This window comes from Ambystoma mexicanum, chromosome 3q, assembly GCF_040938575.1.
Source record: "Ambystoma mexicanum isolate Mex_15411 chromosome 3q, UKY_AmexF1_1, whole genome shotgun sequence".
Taxonomy (NCBI): domain Eukaryota; kingdom Metazoa; phylum Chordata; class Amphibia; order Caudata; family Ambystomatidae; genus Ambystoma; species Ambystoma mexicanum.
The window spans coordinates 590,611,718-590,630,516 of record NC_090926.1 but is presented as its reverse complement, the minus strand read 5'-3'; the positions used below and the strand labels follow the sequence as shown (position 1 = coordinate 590,630,516).

General features: G+C 44.4%; 1 protein-coding gene across 1 annotated transcript in view; it reads left to right on the top strand.

Moving 5' to 3' along the window:
* Window positions 1-1,923: 1,923 nt before the first annotated feature.
* The window catches only part of RBX1 (ring-box 1), a 137,952-nt gene continuing 121,076 nt past the window's right edge, over window positions 1,924-18,799 (top strand). The window contains exon 1 of the mRNA XM_069654422.1: window positions 1,924-2,054. Coding sequence (XP_069510523.1) covers window positions 1,977-2,054 — 78 coding nt within the window. The 5' untranslated portion in view covers window positions 1,924-1,976. The remainder of the gene's footprint in view (window positions 2,055-18,799) is intronic.

The following is an 18,799-nucleotide window of genomic DNA, read 5'->3' as shown; positions in this document are numbered from 1 at the left end:
GAAATACACGTACCCCGCTCCCCCAGGCCCGATCGCATGTAAAACCACCCGCGAGCCCCTGAAATACACACACCCCGCTCCCCCAGGCCCGATCGCGTGTAAAACCACCCGCGAGCCCCTGAAATACACATACCCCACTCCCCCAGGCCCGATCGCGTGTGAAACTTCTCGCGCACCCCTGAAATACACGCACCCAGGCCAATCACGTGTGGAACTTCTCGCGCACCCCTGAAAATACACGCGCCCAGGCCAATCGCGTGTGGAACTTCTCGCGCACCTCTGAAATACACGCACACGCTCCCCCAGGCCTGATCGCGTGTGGAACTTCTCCCACACCCCTGAAATACACGCACACGCTCCCCCAGGCCCGATCGCGTGTGGAACTTCTCGCGCGTGTAGAACTTTTTTCCTGCGCAGGGACGCTACCGCCTGCTTTCGTGTGGCGGACATGTAGGGCCTGTGCGCGTCTTTGGCCCTGCACTGTTTTTCCCTATTCCATTCCATGAATAGATGTTGTAGGCGAGCGTGTGGGCGTTCCGCGCACTTGCCTCCTTTACTTCCCCCGTGACGCCCACATTTTCACGAGTTGTTCCCCATTCTGCGTGTAACGCCCCGTGTTATGCCTACTTTTGTTATGTGCGCCGCGCTATGTGCAAATTCGCCGTGGCCTTATCGCACGGCGTTCGATGACCTGTGCGCCAGCGTGCGCCGCACACTTTTTCAGCGCACATCCCACATTTTGCGCATGCACGGACTTCCATGAATAGATGTGCGCTGTTTTCTATGCGATAATCGCACTTGCACTGCGATTTTCACTATTTCACGTGGAATCGCACGTTTTCGCACGCGTGCGCCGTTTTTCCAGCGCACATTCATTCCATGAATCGGCCTGTAAGCATTTTCAGACACACTATAAGAAATGGAGCCATACGGTCACCTGCGTATAGAGATTGTGTCCCACACACTTACAACGTGATGTTGAGAACTTTTGACTATCCACAAAAAGCAAACCCTTTTTTGCATGTCAAGTTAGACAACTTAGAAATAAATTAATCTTTAAAATGAAGCTTTGTTTTGTTACTAACTTTCATTGTCTTTGAAGCAGACACAGATGTAATAGGTAACTAGTTATATGGGTTCTTTCAGGTGGAAATTACCTTAAAATTCACACATAAGGCGATGCTAATCAAAGAAACGTGTCACAAAAGCAATTGTAACTCCTTTGTTAAAATTCTGAGATGATGCGTATCATCTGCATGTTGTCCTGTTCCTGAAAGCTCTGACAGCGAGGCCGTCATTCAGCAAGGGCCAAGAATTAGGGCCGGTCGGAAGGCTGCAGCCATTAAATAAATTGATGATCGTTTCAGTACATTGCTTGAACGCAAGATAAGCATGAAGGATTTGCTGTCAATGAATTAAGTGGGATGAGCTGCCGGGACACTTTCTATCAACTGCAGATCCCACTTAAAGAGCTCCCGCAGAGGCAGCAGCTGTACAAAATTCCACATAATGCTACAAGGTTCCCGGAGTTCTCACAGTGAATACTGTACAGGGGCAAGCTGCTCCCCGAACTCCGCCACCTTTGTCGGTACACACCACAGAACATTCAACCGTGAGCTTGGCGTACAAACGTGAATTCAGCTTAGTTGGCCTAGTAGTTAAAAAAAAGCTTCGACAAACGAAAGGATCTGTTGCTGCTTAAATGTGTGATTTGGGTGCTCTATGCCGATTGTCTTCTTTATCTTACTAAAACGGGGTGAGTATAAATCCATGTGGGCCGACGAGGTCAGGTGGGTTTTTCTTTCCACGACATTTTTGCGTTTGTATCTAGGTTTGGGCCGCATATCAAACGACAGCAAACCCTTTCTCCTGAAGCCCTGCCCCTCAACAATGCCTTTAAGAAGTAGTCAGGGTGGAGCCTGCCTGAAACTAAACGCGCGTGCGCATTAAAACGTCCGGAACATTTCCTGTCCAACATGGCGGCAGCGATGGATGTGGACACCCCAAGTGGCTCTGGCACTGGTTTAAGCAAGAAGCGCTTCGAAGTCAAGAAGGTGACTCTGGAAAAGCGACACGTTTGGAGGGTGGGGTAGTTACGAATGGGTTAACATCTGACATGACTACCTTTTTAAATCCCCCATTGAAATAATTGAGCGTTTTAGGAGTCCAGGACCAGTTATCTGTTGCGAGTGACAGGCGGGTCAACGTGCCGCTAGATTGATATGCGCGGCCCTCCGGCAAACGGTCGTTCAGATGTATGTTTAGTACCTGCACCAATGTGGTGCTGGGATTATCTGCATGCGCAAGGAGGCGTTGCTGAGTTTGACGGAAGGATTTTGTAATGAGCCTGTGTACTTCTATGGCCTGCTGAGGCGGGGTTTGTAGGGTTGCGGTAACTGGCATCGTGGCACACACAGCCAATGGGTGCCTTTGCTTAACGGCATGAACTGTAATCTAGCGACCAATCCGCGTTTACTTTGTTCCGGAGTATCAAAGAACACAGTTTTGACAGGAGTTTGTCCCTCCCTGTTGCGAGTTAGGGGGAATTGAGATCTAGGAGGAAGCGGGGTGAAATATCGTGCACGCAGTTAAAATACCACCACAAGTGAAAAACGTACACAAATAAATGGGGGGGAGGGAGGGCATGCAGTCTCAAAAAGTGGCAGTTGAAAGACATCCTTAAATATTTGTTTATCTGAATTGAATGTGAAGAACCATGAACTTGGCGAATATGACCGATACAAATCACGTAATCCTAGAAGTTAATGTTTTTAAACTTGCAAGAGGGCATCTTGCCACTAGAATCCATAACAATCGGCACCATTAAACACACAGAATTTACCCGCGGCTTAGAAGATACTGAAATTCTATGGGGAACAAGCATGGGTTGGGGACGTTTCACACAACCGAATTCAGTGGTTTTCTTCTCTTGTTGTGGAATCTTTCCTCACTGGGGTAACTTGAATGTGGATAGTGGTGAGGGGTCCTCTTTCCCATCCCTAGGCTGTTATGTTATTCCACCAGGCTGAACTAGAGAACAATGAGGTATTCCCGGCAGCTCAAGAAGGAGCGAGGTTGGAGGCAAAGAATGTGCCACTTGCGAGCCTGTGGACACAGGGCTTAGCAAACAACTTGATAATACCAATAAGTATCTAAGATTGATCAAATACCAGTGTGCAGGATTCTTCAATTTAGCCCCATGTAGCGAATGGGGTGGGTGGGGTTTGGGGTGTCTTGGCGTACCATCTGAGGTCTGATGGGCTGACTGACTTGGTCAACATAACTTCTTATATTCACTTGCTATGTGGAACCCTGATATGCTCTGCAGCTCAAACGGCCACACAGTGGGATATTTTAGTTATTCACAGTCCGTGCCAATTGGAAAGCCCACTCCTGATGCGTGCACAGCTGCTGTGGTTTCCCTGCTCATGAGCCTCTTTAGTTATAGTATGAAAGAAAGGACAAGCAAAAGGGAGGTGTAGCAGTTAGTTAATGCACTCTGAGATGGGCAAAAGGAGAGCAAGAGGTTGGAGTAAGGGATTCAAATGGTGGAGAAGAAATAACGAGTTGGGAATTGGGTCAAATGGCTGAGGAAGAAAGACTGCAGAGGAAGGAAAGGAATCTGAAAAGACTACTCTGCAGAGTGGAGCAGGTGTGCACAAAAAGTAGATGGTAGAAGAGGAATACCAATACAGGATGAAAGGAAATAAGGAGTTGGAGGAACATCCTAAGAAAGTGGAGCAAGTACTAGCAGGAAGAATAGTTGTTTAATGTATCAAGACCTGGGCCAGATAGGTGCTCCATGCTGGTGCACCGGGGCTCTATATCGGAGGGTCCAGTGGAGGTGACCTACAGTTCAGCCATAGGTTTAGTTAGAAGCCTTGTAAGACCAAAAATGGCTGGGAAAGCCTGTTGATGAACCTGTACAAGTAGTGTCCGTTGGCTGATCCCTCTTTCCCCCCTTTGCATTAACGTTTATACTGTGGTGGTGATAGCTGGTAGCAGATTCCAGGAGGACCAATGTGTGATGATCCCTGCACCAGCCAAGAATTATGTTTTTGGGAGAGTATACAATTTCAGGTACTGAGAAGTGACTGTTTCACTTGCCAAAATGTGACTCTCAATCAAGGGATAGTGGCAACAACCCCGGTCCAAAACGAAGAGAAAGACTTGGTAAGAAAGCAGCGTGTTTATCATATGTGTGTTAACTCCATTGGATCAACCTGGACATCTTTTGATGATCAGAATAAAGTGCCTAGAAAATTTCAGTTATGTTGATTCCGTCTGCCATTACACTGCTCGCAATTAATGTGAGAAGCAACACTATATTCAGTTAAATTGAGGCTTTTTGGAAGCTCTTATCACGAGAACTAAGTCACATTTATGCATCGGCAAGTTTGAAATATTTAGTGACTGGCCATGTCAACAGGTTGGGTACTACGCACAAGTTGCCATGATCGCACACTCTTGGCTTTCATCCCGGCATTAACTGCTTCTCCAGTCTGGAACTTTGGCACTTCCAATTCCAGTTATTAATCATTCTAAAAGCAGGTTGCACAGAAGGAGCATGATTGTCACTTAGTTTTCTCCTTCATAAATGGGAAGTCTTGAAGTAACTGAATCCTAATTGATCTGAGCCGGATATATATTATGAGTTTTACTATTTCAAAGATTTAAATGCACTGAGCAAAGAAACTGTGTAGTTAGCCACCTAGTTCTAGTCAGTGTTTGATACTGACTAGCCGATTATTATGTCGGGAAGGAACCATTGTGCACATACATCAGAGCCACCAATGGATTTCATACAAATATAAGTGAGAACAGTAGTATAAAAAAGGCAATGATAAAACAAAAGGTGGGGAATGATGCACCCCGGAGTATCGCAACACTTCAACACTCTAATGAGAGGACTGGCAGGAATTGTCCACAGTGAAGGGCTCATCCAGGCTATACAGGTAGCTATTGAAGGCCGTCCAAATGTTTTTGGGACGGGAGTGTGCTGGGGGTCATATTAACGAACTCTTCACAATTACGGGACCAGGTGAGTAGGTTTAACCATTTCTGGAGTGGGGAGGGGGGGAGAAAAGCTCTTCCGGTAACGTAAAACACATTTCTTAGCCACTATGCAGCTCACATTCAGGAATTTGGCCATGCTTTTAACCCCCTCTGCCCACCACACCCCAAACAGGACTGTCCCCTATTTCAGATCGTGTTTCCAGGATCTTACTCCAGAATTCATCCAGTTTCGGGCACTCCCAGGACATGTGTAAATGGTCTGCGCCCTCTGCACCACAACAAGGGCACGACGGTGGATTGGTGCGAGCAAACCTATCAATTCTGTGCGGGGTATAGTACAGTAAATATAAGGGCACCTGGCAGGGTCCTGATATACCCAGGGCGGGTACATATAAAAATATCGAACAAATATCAGGATGAGAGAGTGAACAAATCAACTTATTTCAAGAACACATATTTACTTATTAGTTCGTTTATACAACTTTGGATAAGCACGAAAGTGAATGACAACGGACAGGTATAACTGTTTACAGTGGGTATACAAGGTAAGTATCAACCTCTTGGATCTTGAGGTCAACAAAACTCCACCCAATTGCACAGACACATTTGACAGTCTGGAAGACTTCTGCTTCAACACAAAATGCACCCAGGACAGCAAGTGGTCCAGGGTGTAGTTAACACAGGGTGTACACGGCATGCACAAAAAGGGGTTTTCTGTTGTGTCACGGAGGATCGACACGGGTGTGATTCGGCCATGGAAGGCTGGGTTGTAGCCTGGTTAGATGTTGGACTTCATCAGGATAAACACCAATGGTGGTGCTGTCCATAATATCTGCTGCTGTGATAGCAGTGGTGATGCTGTATGTGGCTAATCCTTGGATTGTTGGTGCAGAGCTGCACTATGAATGAGCCGTGGGTTCCTGAGGCCTGAGTTTATCAGGATAATGGGGCTTTTTGGCAGGGCCTCGATCCGCAAAGTGCGACCGTCACCTGGGGATTCACAACCTGACAGCAACCATTGGCAGTCCGTGGGCCCTCTGGTGTACTTCTGCGGCAGCACTCTGAAGAAGGAGTCGGCAGCAACGAATTTGACTCCTCTAAGCCGCTCTTTGTGGTTTTGGCGTCTTTTTCATAGCACCAAGAAGAAACTAATATTGCTGGTCGGATTTTCTTTAATTACTCGGTCCTGAACTCTGATGGACTTTTGATGAAGAATTCCTGCCTCTGGAGGTACACACGGATAATCAAACTTTGGAAGACTCACTCAATAATGGTCCTGTTATTGGGATTCTGCAGTCCAGGAAAGTCGGCAGCAAGTCCGGGGGAATGTCCCAAAGGAAGGTCTTCAGGCTAGTTGGTCCCACCGGCCAAGGGAGGAAGTCTCCCTTGACGGGATCTTCCCTGTTGATGTGAAAACTGAGTCAGCACAACTGGAAGGCTTTCACCAGTGCTTTTGCGGTCCTGAAAGGTGCTGCTGGCGTCTCCGCTTGTCTTCTGCTTTGGATTCTTTGTTCCAGTGGTCGACTGTCTGTAGTCCAAAATTCCTTTCCTTTTTTGCTGGATCCCAGTCATTCACACACTCGGAGCTGTCATGCAGGACAGCCAGCTTCCCAGTTAGGACTGGGATCAGCCAGGCATACACACAAAGGATGGCGAAGTTTGAGGCTCATCCCTCCGATCCTGCCTTCCCAGACACAATGGTGCATGGGCGGGGGTTCCCGCCAAAGGCAGAACTCTCAGACTCAAATCTTCTAAAGGATGGAAAAGCCCAGACGGAACTGACAATCGAAAAATGGCAAAAGGATTTGGCCATTTTGAAAGAATGGTCACCCATGGGTGCTGTGCTGCATCTTCAGCCTGCTAATAATGAGCACAAAAGCTAGTAAAAAGTAACCACTGCGACCAGCCATATGCAGTTGTAACAAGACACATGAGGATTGAGAGATGGAGTTACAGTGTAAGCCACCCCACATAGGGTTGTGTGTGCTGGACCCACAAAAGAAAAAGGTAAGTAAGATTATCTTACTATTCATTGGAACTGTAAATCCAAGCGACTTTTCAGTGACACTGCACATAGGATGCTGGGTGTCACAAAGCAAAAAAGTAGACGCCTGTATTCAACATATGGCGTTTACCAGACTCCATAAAAATCCCAGTCTTAAAAAGAGTGAGTGGCAGAAAGTTCCACTCATAAATAAAAAATAATCCAGGATCCAGTTAAAGGTAATTGGCACAGAAACTGAAAATTCTCCCTAACAGGTGGTGACTCCCTTCGGACAAGACGCAGTAGTCTTCCCTTCCGCTTGAAGACTTTATAATGCCCATGTTTTTTATGTCTTGTCATCCCACAAATCCCTCCCTTATTGTAAACATCAGAAATCCCTTCCTTTCGTTCCACTCTAGGGGTGTCACGGTATTAGTTTTATGACGGTACAATAACCTTCTTACCAAATGACGGTATATCATGGTTATCGCGGTATAGCAAGTGGAGTTAACTAATCTTAACAAATATTTTCTAAAAGGTCATCAATTGTCAGATTTATCATCACAAACAAAACCAGGCACCCAGGGACAGAATTGGGCTTTTCAACATACTTTCCACTGAAATGCCACCCCTTGTTTCCACCAAACAAAAACACACGTGTGGAGAGGAGGGGAGGGCCCGGCTGTGACTGGCAAAGCAAACTGAATAGCTTTTCTTAAGTGGTCATTTAGGCTTTTAGCTCCCCCACTGGCTACTGGTGAAGATGAACATGTTGCCATCTTGATAATCTGCCTGCCACAGATCAATGGAGTCTGATGGTAGTACACGCGTGTGCGCATAGACACACGCACACACACTTTAAAAAACAAAAAAAAAAACATTTTATTGAATTATAAAATCAACCAAACAATACAAACCAAACAAACAGTGCATGTTCCAACAGTTTCATTACACTTTCTTAACTTCTAACCACTACTTCCCTTAACCCACCCCCCTCTACGAGTCTATTGCATTAAACCTTCAGTTTCCGCATCCTGTGGTTCGATCTCCTCTTCTACAGGCTCTGCCGGGTCATCTAATGACCCAAACAGTGATTTCCAGGCCATCAGGGACTCAGTCTCCTCCTCCCCCCTGTCCTACTCGCTTCTTGCCATGCCATGGTTTCGGCTTCCGCCCCTTTTTTGCAAATCTCTCCACCACACCTCTACCTTTGGCACATGGCATGACTTCCATCCCATGGCAATCCTCCTCTTTGCAATCACATAAGTCAGATCCCTCAACTTACTCACGTGCCTGAGCTTCTGTGGTCTGGGGACCCCCCAGCAGACAGGCCCACACTGTATCCACTACCACCTTGACCCCTTTTTCTTCCAGTTTCTCTTTCACTGCCCTCCAGAAACGCTCTATGATCGGGCATGACCAGAACATATGCACCATGCCCGTGTTCTCCTCATCACACTTGGGGCATGCTGTCCGTCCTGCATTTTCAAACCTCGATATCCTCCAAGGCGTCATATATGCCCTATGCGTTATGTACCGCTGAATCTGTTTCAGCCTCGTGTTTCTAGACACCTTCTTATGATACCCCTGCACCCGTTCCCACATCCCGTCTCCCATCGGGGCTCCAACCTCCATTTCCCAGTCAAAGTCTCAACTGCGTGACCTCCTTCCCCACTTTAGGCAACAGCATTTCATAGAATCTGGAAATCTCATGACCCCCCTCAGATATGTCATATATCACGTCTATGGTGGCATCTGATTCTTCCTCCAACACAGTTTCAGGCCATGTTCTCTTAATCCTCTGTACCACTCTATGATACGTAATATACTGGCCCTCGTGCAACCCAGTTTCTTCCCGCAGCCCCTCAAAAGTAATACTAGAGCCCTCCCGCCAAATATCACCCATTGTTGCCACCCCAGCCGGTTCCCAGTGGTTCCTGAGTATCATTCATAGCTGCGCCTCTGCCCCCGTCAATGCAACCAGTGGTATCTGCGGTGAGCATGGGGACGGGTTCTCCATCATTTGACATGCCCTGCACCACACCTTCCACCCCAGAAACATCATTTTAGGGCGCCCCACCATTTCCGCCCCGGGTACCCACATCTATCTCTTTCAAATAAAAAGGTGCACAATCACGCCCAAATAGCCTAAATTCCGAGGTCTCTTCGTCAGAGAGCCATTTGGCAACATACTGTAACTGGCTTGCCACATAGTACGCCTCATAGTTGGGCAGCTTTATCCCTCCTTTGTCATGGAAGTTCTGTAGCTTCCATAACGCCACTCTATTTCGCATGCCATGCCACAAAAAGTCCCAACACATGCTATTCAATTTGGTGAGAACTTCTTAGGAATCAGGTATGGTATGTTCCCGAAGTAGTGTAGGAGCCTTGGCAGGACCACCATCTTTAGCATTGCTCCACGCCACATCATCGCCAAAGGCAGCTTTTCCCAAAATTGCATGCACTTCTCAATTTTTTTAGTGGCTACTTCTGTATTGCACCTATGTTCTTCCTCCACGGTGTGGTATATATCTATCCCCAGGTACGGGAATGTGCTAACCGCCCACAGCACTTGAAATACAGGTAGCCGCTCCGCTGCAATCCCCATGTGCCCCCCTAATGGGAACAAGCTGGATTTCTGGGCGTTCACTGCTATACCGGACAGCACAGCGTATCTCTCCAGCACTTCTAGGATGTACTGGAGATATTCTTCTGGGAATCGCAAGTACAGCAGCATGTCATCTGCATATAGGGAGATCAGATGCCGCTCCCCTTTCACCTCAATGCCTATGGTGTCGTATTGCTGCCTCAGATATATTGCTAGAGGTTCCAGGGCCAGTATGCTGAGCATTGGAGACCACACACACTCTCTCTTTACGTTACTGCCTTTTAGTTTACTTCCGGGCCAAAAGGTGTTCAGTAATCACGGACATGTTACCCTTTGGTATGGCAGCAGGGAATACCCACAGAGATGATAAAATTTCGCAGTGTGACTTATATGTAAATTCAATGATAGAACCAGGGAAATCCCCCCATTGTCATATGTTTAGAAAACATTATCCAGTATAAATATATAAACCCCAAAGCCGCCAACCCAAAGTCCCGGGAGGATAGCTCAGTGGCAACATGCGTGCCTTGGAAGCAAGACGACACGAAGCAACACAGGTACGATCCCTGGGTCCGTGCTTAGAAACCTCTGGGTGTTTAAGTGCGTTATAATTACGCAACTAAATAAACAAAACCAATTTCTTTAACAGTGCCTCGATGACTGCGGGCGGTGTGAGCGCTTTAAAAAAAAAAATTACATTAAAAAAAGTAAACCCTTTTCCTTCTCGGCACTGTATTTATTCTTCCTATTGCTAACATATTGATTTTGTGTCAGGCACATGTGGTGTAAGGAATGGCATTAAAAACTGCTCAAACTGAAACTACTTGGCAGACGGCACATCCAACAGTGCAAGACCAAGACTGCGCAGCACTTGCTTACTGCAGCCTTTCCAAATCAGATTGAAAAGCACACTTAACGGTATGAGCGGTATACCGGTATGAACAATGTGACGGTTATTATTGTTCAATTAAGTGGTTCACGGTATCTTTAATGGTATACCGTAATACCGTTACATCCCTATTCCACTCTAGACAAAATTCCACAATATAGCAATCTCCTGTTTCTCATGTTCAAAGGTTTCATATAGAGGAAGATCCAATAACATCTATGGACTTCAGCTCCAATAAAGCCTTGAGGAGGAAGGAGTTGATGCAGACTAAGTGGAGCCCACAACCTAGTTGTTTGACTAAACTTCAATTGCGTGGCATAATTAAAAAAGGCATCCGCACTCTCACGGCGGAACAGCAGAGAACCTGTGTAGGAGAAAGCAGACGACGAGAAGACTGGTATATCCATGCAGTGGCTTGCGAATGCGACTCGCACATACTGGGGTGGCGTGAAGGAAGGAGAGGCAGCAGGCGCACTTGAAGGATCATGTAAACACTGGGGGCTGCAGTGGACCTCCTGGAGGTACAGTTGTGCCGGGAAGCAGAATTTTCCGGTCCAAATGACACGGCGAAGCCAGTGAGTGAACGCAGAGCTGAAGGGAAAGCTGGAAAAATGTCTGAATCATGACGGAAGCATCGTTGCATGGGCATACTATAAGTCGTTGACGCTGCGCCCAGGGTCTTCCTAGAGCCATTGGGGACCCCGGGGTGTACTGACACGCATGCATTAAAGGGAATTAATTATAGACGATGCTCAGACGGTTTAAATACAGACCAAACCTAATATTAAAGCAATGCCCAAAACTAAGAATATTTGAAGGCCGACAAAGCCTGAGCAAATACCTATGCATGAGATGTCCATTTTGGGAGCTGGGAGGGGAGGGGCGGGGGATGGGGGAAGCTGGAGCAAGTGTTAACTTAAGTAAACATATTGAAATACAACAAAGTTGAAAAGGACAGTAAAACCAATAGGAAGTCCTGGTAAAAGATATACACCAGGCAGTTGATATTTGGGGAAAGATACCTCGCAGGGAAGTATACCAGGAGATCTGAAGAGCTCGCAAAAGGATTCTTTGTAAAGGAACCAGGTAATCTTGTTAAAATACAAGAAGTTAAATCTGTCAAAGCACAAGAGAAGTTAAAGAAAGCTTATTGTGGAACAGAACTTTGTGAATCTAGAACAGAGAAAAGAAGGAAGTGTTGAATGTCTTGGAATGTATTGTTTGAACAAGAACTTTCTGAATTTAGTATAACGATCCAAACAAACTTAGACGATGACCCCTTTATTTGATACCAATGCACTTGCCATCCTACCTATATCCAGGAGAGGAATCATCCTCGCGATCCAAGAATTGTTTTCCTTGGAGGGCACTTATTGTTGCCTTATGTTTGTTTTGATAATGAACACTTTTTGCTGAACATATGTCGGAGGCCTTTCCTTGTACCCTTAGTTGTTTCGTGCAAGTGTCAGATTAGAATGTTTTGGACGCAAGGACGGCTTCTAGGTTTTTATGACTTGAACTTTAAGTTCATAGCCAGGAAAACTCTAGGGTTAGAGGTATTTATCCAACCCATTTCTGTTTAATACAAATGTCTGACCATGAGAATATTACAACGTTGTGTCTGCCTCTCATTTCTGACCCCTCACATGACATTCTCTTCTCTAAGATCTTCCAACAGCATAACTTTATGGGTCCACTTGAAGTCTCAATTACTACGTTGTGATAAAACTTCCTTCCAAAAGGATTAGATAATACACCACTCCACCATATATGAATCAAGCTACCTCTTGCAAATGAACCTCTCTAGAACAATGGCTTTTAGAAAAAGAATCTTACTCAAATATATTGGTCTCAGTGAATACTTAGTGGAAACACAAATGCTGTGAGTCCCCAACACCGTTCTGACCCTTAAAATAAACATTTTTTTTTTAAATCTACTATCTTAATCCTTTTTGTCCTGTAAATTGCATTTACAATACCCAACTTGTTAAACAATAAAAGAGGAAAATGTTTATATTGAATAATAATTGCTTCTGGCATTGAAAATAATCCCATATTTCCAACGTGTTTCAGATTCACTGATCCTTCCTCAAGGGCCAATCTTAGCTGCTTCCCTAACAAAATGTGATATTTATTTCAAAATATTAAACTTGCTTTTAACATCTTTTCATTGTAATGACGTATTACTGACCTCAATACCACATTATTAATCAAGTGCTGATAAGATTATTCGTTTCTTGAGCTCCTAACCTCATTCTGCGCACTGTGGTTGCATAGTCATAAAATCTGCAGATTTATCTGATGAGCTATAAGTGCAGCAAGGTTGCAAATGAATGGGTGTGTTGTAACGTCTGTTAAAGAAGGGGTTCTTTAATTTACAAATTTAAAATATTAGGCCAGTATTCCTTTTGTCATGACCGCCTCACTACATGTTCACATTAGGATCTTGACCACACTGTATTGAAGTAATCTGAGGGGAGATCTCCAGCTCCATGTGGGGGGGGGGCCCTTTCCTTGCTGTTTTGTCGGGTTAATGAAAGCCTACGAACACTTGGCAGTTGGACTTGGTTTTTTTCCAGTTCTAGACTTTGTAACTGTGCTTTTCTATGGCAAAAATGCTAGCGCCTGTGTGTATGTGTGTGTGTGTTCTCCGTTTTATCTATTAACTCAATACTATGTTAATTAAACAAGTGGTAATGTTAATGGTCCAGTAATTGACTAACAATATGAAAGGAATTCAATGTGGGGAATAATAACTTTAATTAGATCGGTTAGCTAGCTTGACATTCCCAACGTATCCTCGTTTAGTATGAGAAGATGTACGCCTGTCCATTTAACTCCACTAATAGTGTAGAGATGCATGCCCCTGTTAATGTTTTAGCTAGCTAGAAATATATAATTCTTCTTGCTGACCTATAATTGTGACAAATCCTACTGTTTTCGTTCCTTTAGGGCTAAGAGTACACATTTTTGCCTTATCTTTCATTTAGATCCCTTCCTCGCAATGGTGATTTGACCTAAAATAACTGTTCTCATCTGAAATACTTCGAAATTGTGACTGTTGTTTTAATATGTTATTATACTCTGCAAAACACACCACCATAATAGTTTCAGAGCCTCTTGGTTCAACAAAATCTTCAAATGTCATGTTATCCCTACTTCTACCCTTACTGTGGAATGATATAGCCATTGCCTCCACTGGCGCAAACCAAACCTCTGCTGTTTTAGTGTGAGTGGCTGTTTACAGCCCTCAACATCTATGGGATACTCCAGACCACTTCCCTAATCATTGAATGCCTCCACGACTCTGTGCTGAAAATGACAACAATGAGTGTAAAGACTAGTGAGTTATTACTAACCTAGGGCTAGTGTAGGGGAAGGAGAATTTATTCACCTTTTCTCAAAACTGTAAGGGGGTTTCCAGTGCCCTTTGACGTTCAGAGCAAGTTGTATGGAAAGGGAAAGTAATAATTCACTGTTGCAAATTATCCCAGAATTTCTGATTTGGTTCATGCAGTACATGTACATGCAGTTATTTATAAGTGGCTCTCGAGGTAGCATAACTGTACTGTTGAAGATTAAGGAGAGCTTAATGAGAAACCAAGCACGCAGATTGTTTTCGGGTGATGGCAAACCGAGGCAGCTTTATAAATTGTCTTGAAAGTCAAGGAAAATGGCATCCTATATCTACTAACTACTCTAGCCTGACCTGCCCTCAAGACCCCTGACCTTTTTGAAGGTCACTTGACAGAATTAAACAGGCATATGCCGCAAACTCATTGAACCGTCCATAATCACTTCTCAGTGCCCACTTCTGGTTATTGTCTCGTACAACTACTTCCGTCTGGTGGTTTCCTCAGAGGGGCACCCCATCCCTATGACTACTTAAGCTCATTTCTGAGCAACCATATTGCTCCCATCTGTCTAGTAGATCATGTGGGTGCATGTGACATCTGCACCAAATTCCTACTGAACAGCACTTTTTAGTTTTATCACAGAGCACCTGTTCAAAAAGGTCCTTGTAGAATAAGTGATGGCAAAGACGATTGCAATCGAATTTCTACATGGTCTGCTTGGACAGAAACCTGAGAGGAGTTAGTGCTGTGATGTAATTGGTGTGGTCAACTTTATTTTATTCATACTTTCACTGGTTGTGGTGAACATTCCGTGTGTTCATTTATTTCTCACGTTTCCTCAACACCCCTTCATCTCCTGCCCCATCTACAGCATTGCACTTTATAGTTGTGTCTAATACCTCGCCCTATTAGACAAGAGAGGGGTTTCATGGAAACTAAGCTTATGAAGATTTGCCTTGCATTACAATAAAGTTGACTATTCATCGAACATTTACTACAACATGCAACTCATTTCATTGAACATTATTAAAATAAATCTCATTATGTAATGTAACGCATGGTAAGAACCATATAAAAAAAAGTATTTCCTTTTTCACTTTCAGTGAAATAACTTATCGCACCACAGGGCTCGCAAAATACAGTAGGCCACTCATATTGGCAAGTTGATTTTAGAAAGAGTTCTATTTGCATGGTACTCTACTTTGCTGGCGAGTATGGGGATGAATGGCAAAGGTTTCACTGCATGGCTGGCCTTTGGGTGACAGCATGGCACCAAATATGAAGTTTCTTTATGGTGACTTGCACCATTTTACAGGAACCATTGGTAAATATTTGGTCCGCCATCAACCTGGGGTGAGTGCATTTCTCTTGGGTAGAGTATGTAAACCAAGGCACTCGCCCTGCAGGTCGAGTGGGATTTTTACACATTTGCGAGGTCTGCATCAGATGGGTGTGCAGAAAGTGGGCAGTTCTGTGTATTACCTGGATGCTTCTCCCTATCAAAAACGAATTCTTGCATGTGTAATTCTTTCTGAACCTCTAACTGTCTCAACCTGTGGCAATAGCTTAAAGGAATGGTTCGGTCAGAAATATTGTTGTCCCTATGGGTTGGCCATGTGGTTTTAATCTTAATTCGATCATACAAACATTTCATATGCACCTTACCCAAGTTTTCGTCTCATGAACACAAGGAAAATCGGGCAGCAGGGCACGCCATCTTGTGATAGTCTTATTTGCTGCATCGCCCTGGGTGACCTGCGTTTGCGGCACTAAATCATATGCCCCGCCCCTGAGCCTGACATCACCTAATCATTTATATTCTCCGCCTCTCTCCGTGACGTTGCTGGGCAGCGTGGCCAAACGCGCCCAGTCGTCACCTATGCGACTAGACGCGGAACCCGGAAAACAACACATCTCGCGGCGCGTCACAATTAGGAATATGAAACTGTACTTTACCAATTGTACAGTCTTGTTGTTTCCGCTTAAAGTACATTTATTTCACATTAAATGTTTCGATAACAATCGCCGTGTGACCGAATCAATTAAAATAAAACTTTTTTTTTCTTTGCCGGTACTGCGTACAGATACGGTCAAGTAGATCCAGCGATTGACATGTAGCTGCAGCTGGCGGTTGAAGAAGCCATCGGTCAGGGCCTGGAATAGATGACAATCGCAGAACTGCATGATGTAACTGTTTGCAAAAGATAAAATCAAAGTGTCTCAGTAGCCGATCTTTATTACAACTATTCATTTCCTTTATTAGCGCAGAGGTGACGCAATGTGAACTGAGAAAATACAACGTGGAATATCAGTACTCTATTTGCTGCCGCAGTCAGTGCGAATGAGAATGTTGTGCTCTAAATGTAATGCATAAACTGGGGGGAATAATTCGAGGTGCAAAAACAATGTAATGATTTTTTAGCGTTGAGCCAGGGAGAAACGTGGTGGCATGCGTCTCGATGCTGGCCTGCCCCTGTTGCCCGGTAGATGGAAGTACTAGCACTTCATTGCAATATGCCAAACGGAACAAACAAGTACAACGTCACCCCATCAGTAACTGTCAGCTATTCTTATTTCGATTAGATCTGGTATGAAATCGTCTAAAAAGAATATGCAGACCGTGATGCATAATCCTCTGTTCGTGTCAACGTTTTCTCATAAACTGAACTTATATGTAACTAGGTGCAGTTTCGGAATGGGCAACCTAATCATATCATACGTTGTTACACACCCCCTCCCCCCCCTTCAATTCAATCCCTCTTCGGAATGGTCCCTGCCTCTCCAGGTCAAAAAAACAATAGAAATTTGTACTGTGCATGGGGCCTCACAGCTCCCAAGCTGAAATTCAAAGCTAGTGACCTTCACTCAAAATGACCGTACATTCTTACTTTGCAACATCCCGTGTCAACGCATCCATGATAAAATGAATTTTGAAACACGGGCTCAGGAAATAGGGGGCCGCTCTTTGTTTGTGGCGCTGCTCAGCTGTAGGTGAAATTTGCCAATAGGGCCACCACTGCTTATTTCATGGCCTCCTACCCCATGGCATGTTTTCACAGTTGGTGGTACTTGCGTGCCTAGAATGTTTAGTGGCCTATGTCTAATCTCTTTTGTATGTCCAGCAGTTATTCAGCTTTTTGTGGAACTTTATTGCAAGTCAACTCCCAAAATCCAAATATTCTTACACACTGTTACCCATTGTTCATTAACACGAAAAATGAAGGTCCCACAGTATCTCGACTAAACTGTGAAAGCAATCGTAATAATTGTTTTATATTTTCAAGATAGAAGACTGAGAGGATGGATTTCAAAAGACAAAATGCATACTTATAGATTACTGTCTTATTTTTGCAAAAAAAGTTTCTATAATCATTTCATCCGGGATTTGAACGATTTAACAAGCTGCTTTGCGTGGACATGGTACGCTGGCAATGTTTTGTGGCAATGTATGTATGTGTGCTCTGAACAGATTTGTGCGCGATTCCATGACTATGCATCTCGACGACATTAACAATGAGACCTTTCACAAAATCTAATTCCATTTGATCATATACTGGCTTGACCACCCATTTTTTTTGCTTCTTTTTGTAAAGCCCATATTGTAGCGAAGCATCCCGAAGTTTCCAGCTGTCCTAGAATGTTCACGGCCCACTTTCGCGTTATGCACTAATACCGCTAGTAAAGTCCTACATTTCATCCTCTGGATGCCAAAATGCAATCTCTTTGGCCTGTACTTTAGGCACATATTGTGGAACACCTCAATCTCCTGTGACAGAATTCTGAGTCCCTTCTCTTCTCAAGGGCTTTGTGTGTAGGTGAAGATGGTATCAACCACTTCTTCCGTGCCTGCTCTGGGGACAAAGGGCCATGTTCAGATTGGTTGAAATGTTGGCTTTCTGTCCAGTGGTGAACGTTGGAACAGTGGTGCATCAGTGAGCGCCATTTTTCCAGTAGAATTTCCACAGACCCATCACATGTTTTGGAGAGCTCCACCAAAGATGGTTGCTGAAAGACTGGGACCATTGCGAAATGCTTTCAAAACCTTTTTTCCCTGCAGCCGAGGTGTTTTTTTTTTTTTTTTTTTTTTTTTTTTTAATTGATTTGGCTTGGCAACATGCCATACATCAAATTGATTAATATTTGGATACTGCTCTCTCATTGTCTTGGCTATTGAAGCGTGTCCGTCTGTGGCTATGAGGTCGATTTGCATTCCCCTCGATTGTAGATCTTCCAGTGATTTTATAAGACCAAGTTTCTCCATCGTCACTGAGGATTTACGTTGGGAGACCTGCACGACCACCAAACTCACAATTTTCTTACTTTGCATGTCCTGAAGATGGTAGGTGCAGTACTTAGCAGAAAATCCGGCCCGGTCATACTGTCCATCGCCGGCTAGCCTGAACCGTTTGTTGGGGAATGTACTTTGAATAGCCAATTCTTCAATTTTCCAAGATTCACTAATGGCAGGGAATAGATAATCACGTTGGTATTTGTAGTATTGCGTTTTAGAAATGTAGTCCCATAAACTGAAAGAAACTGGATAACTTCGTGAAACTAGAGCCACTGAAAAGTAAAGCTGATGTACACCGTACATTACCAGCTGGCAGTTTCCCCAGCATCAGTTGAGCGGACCATGAAAATGCTTTGACTTTTCACAGGTGGCATGTATTTTCAGGTTACTGCCTTGTGTTAGACGAGTCACGCTCACCAATGGCTTTCCACATACTTCCCCTCCCACTGAATGCACACAGTTCAGCATCTTTATAATCTCCATCAAGCTGCTGTCGAATACTATGTATTTGGCCTCTTTTATTATACTGTCAATTGGCAACACTGTTTCGGACTGAATCATTGTGGAAATATCAACCAAACCGGACATACTATAGTTGCTATTTTTGTCTGTTTCGTCGGTTAATAGTGTTGATAGTGTTGTTCATTTCAACATC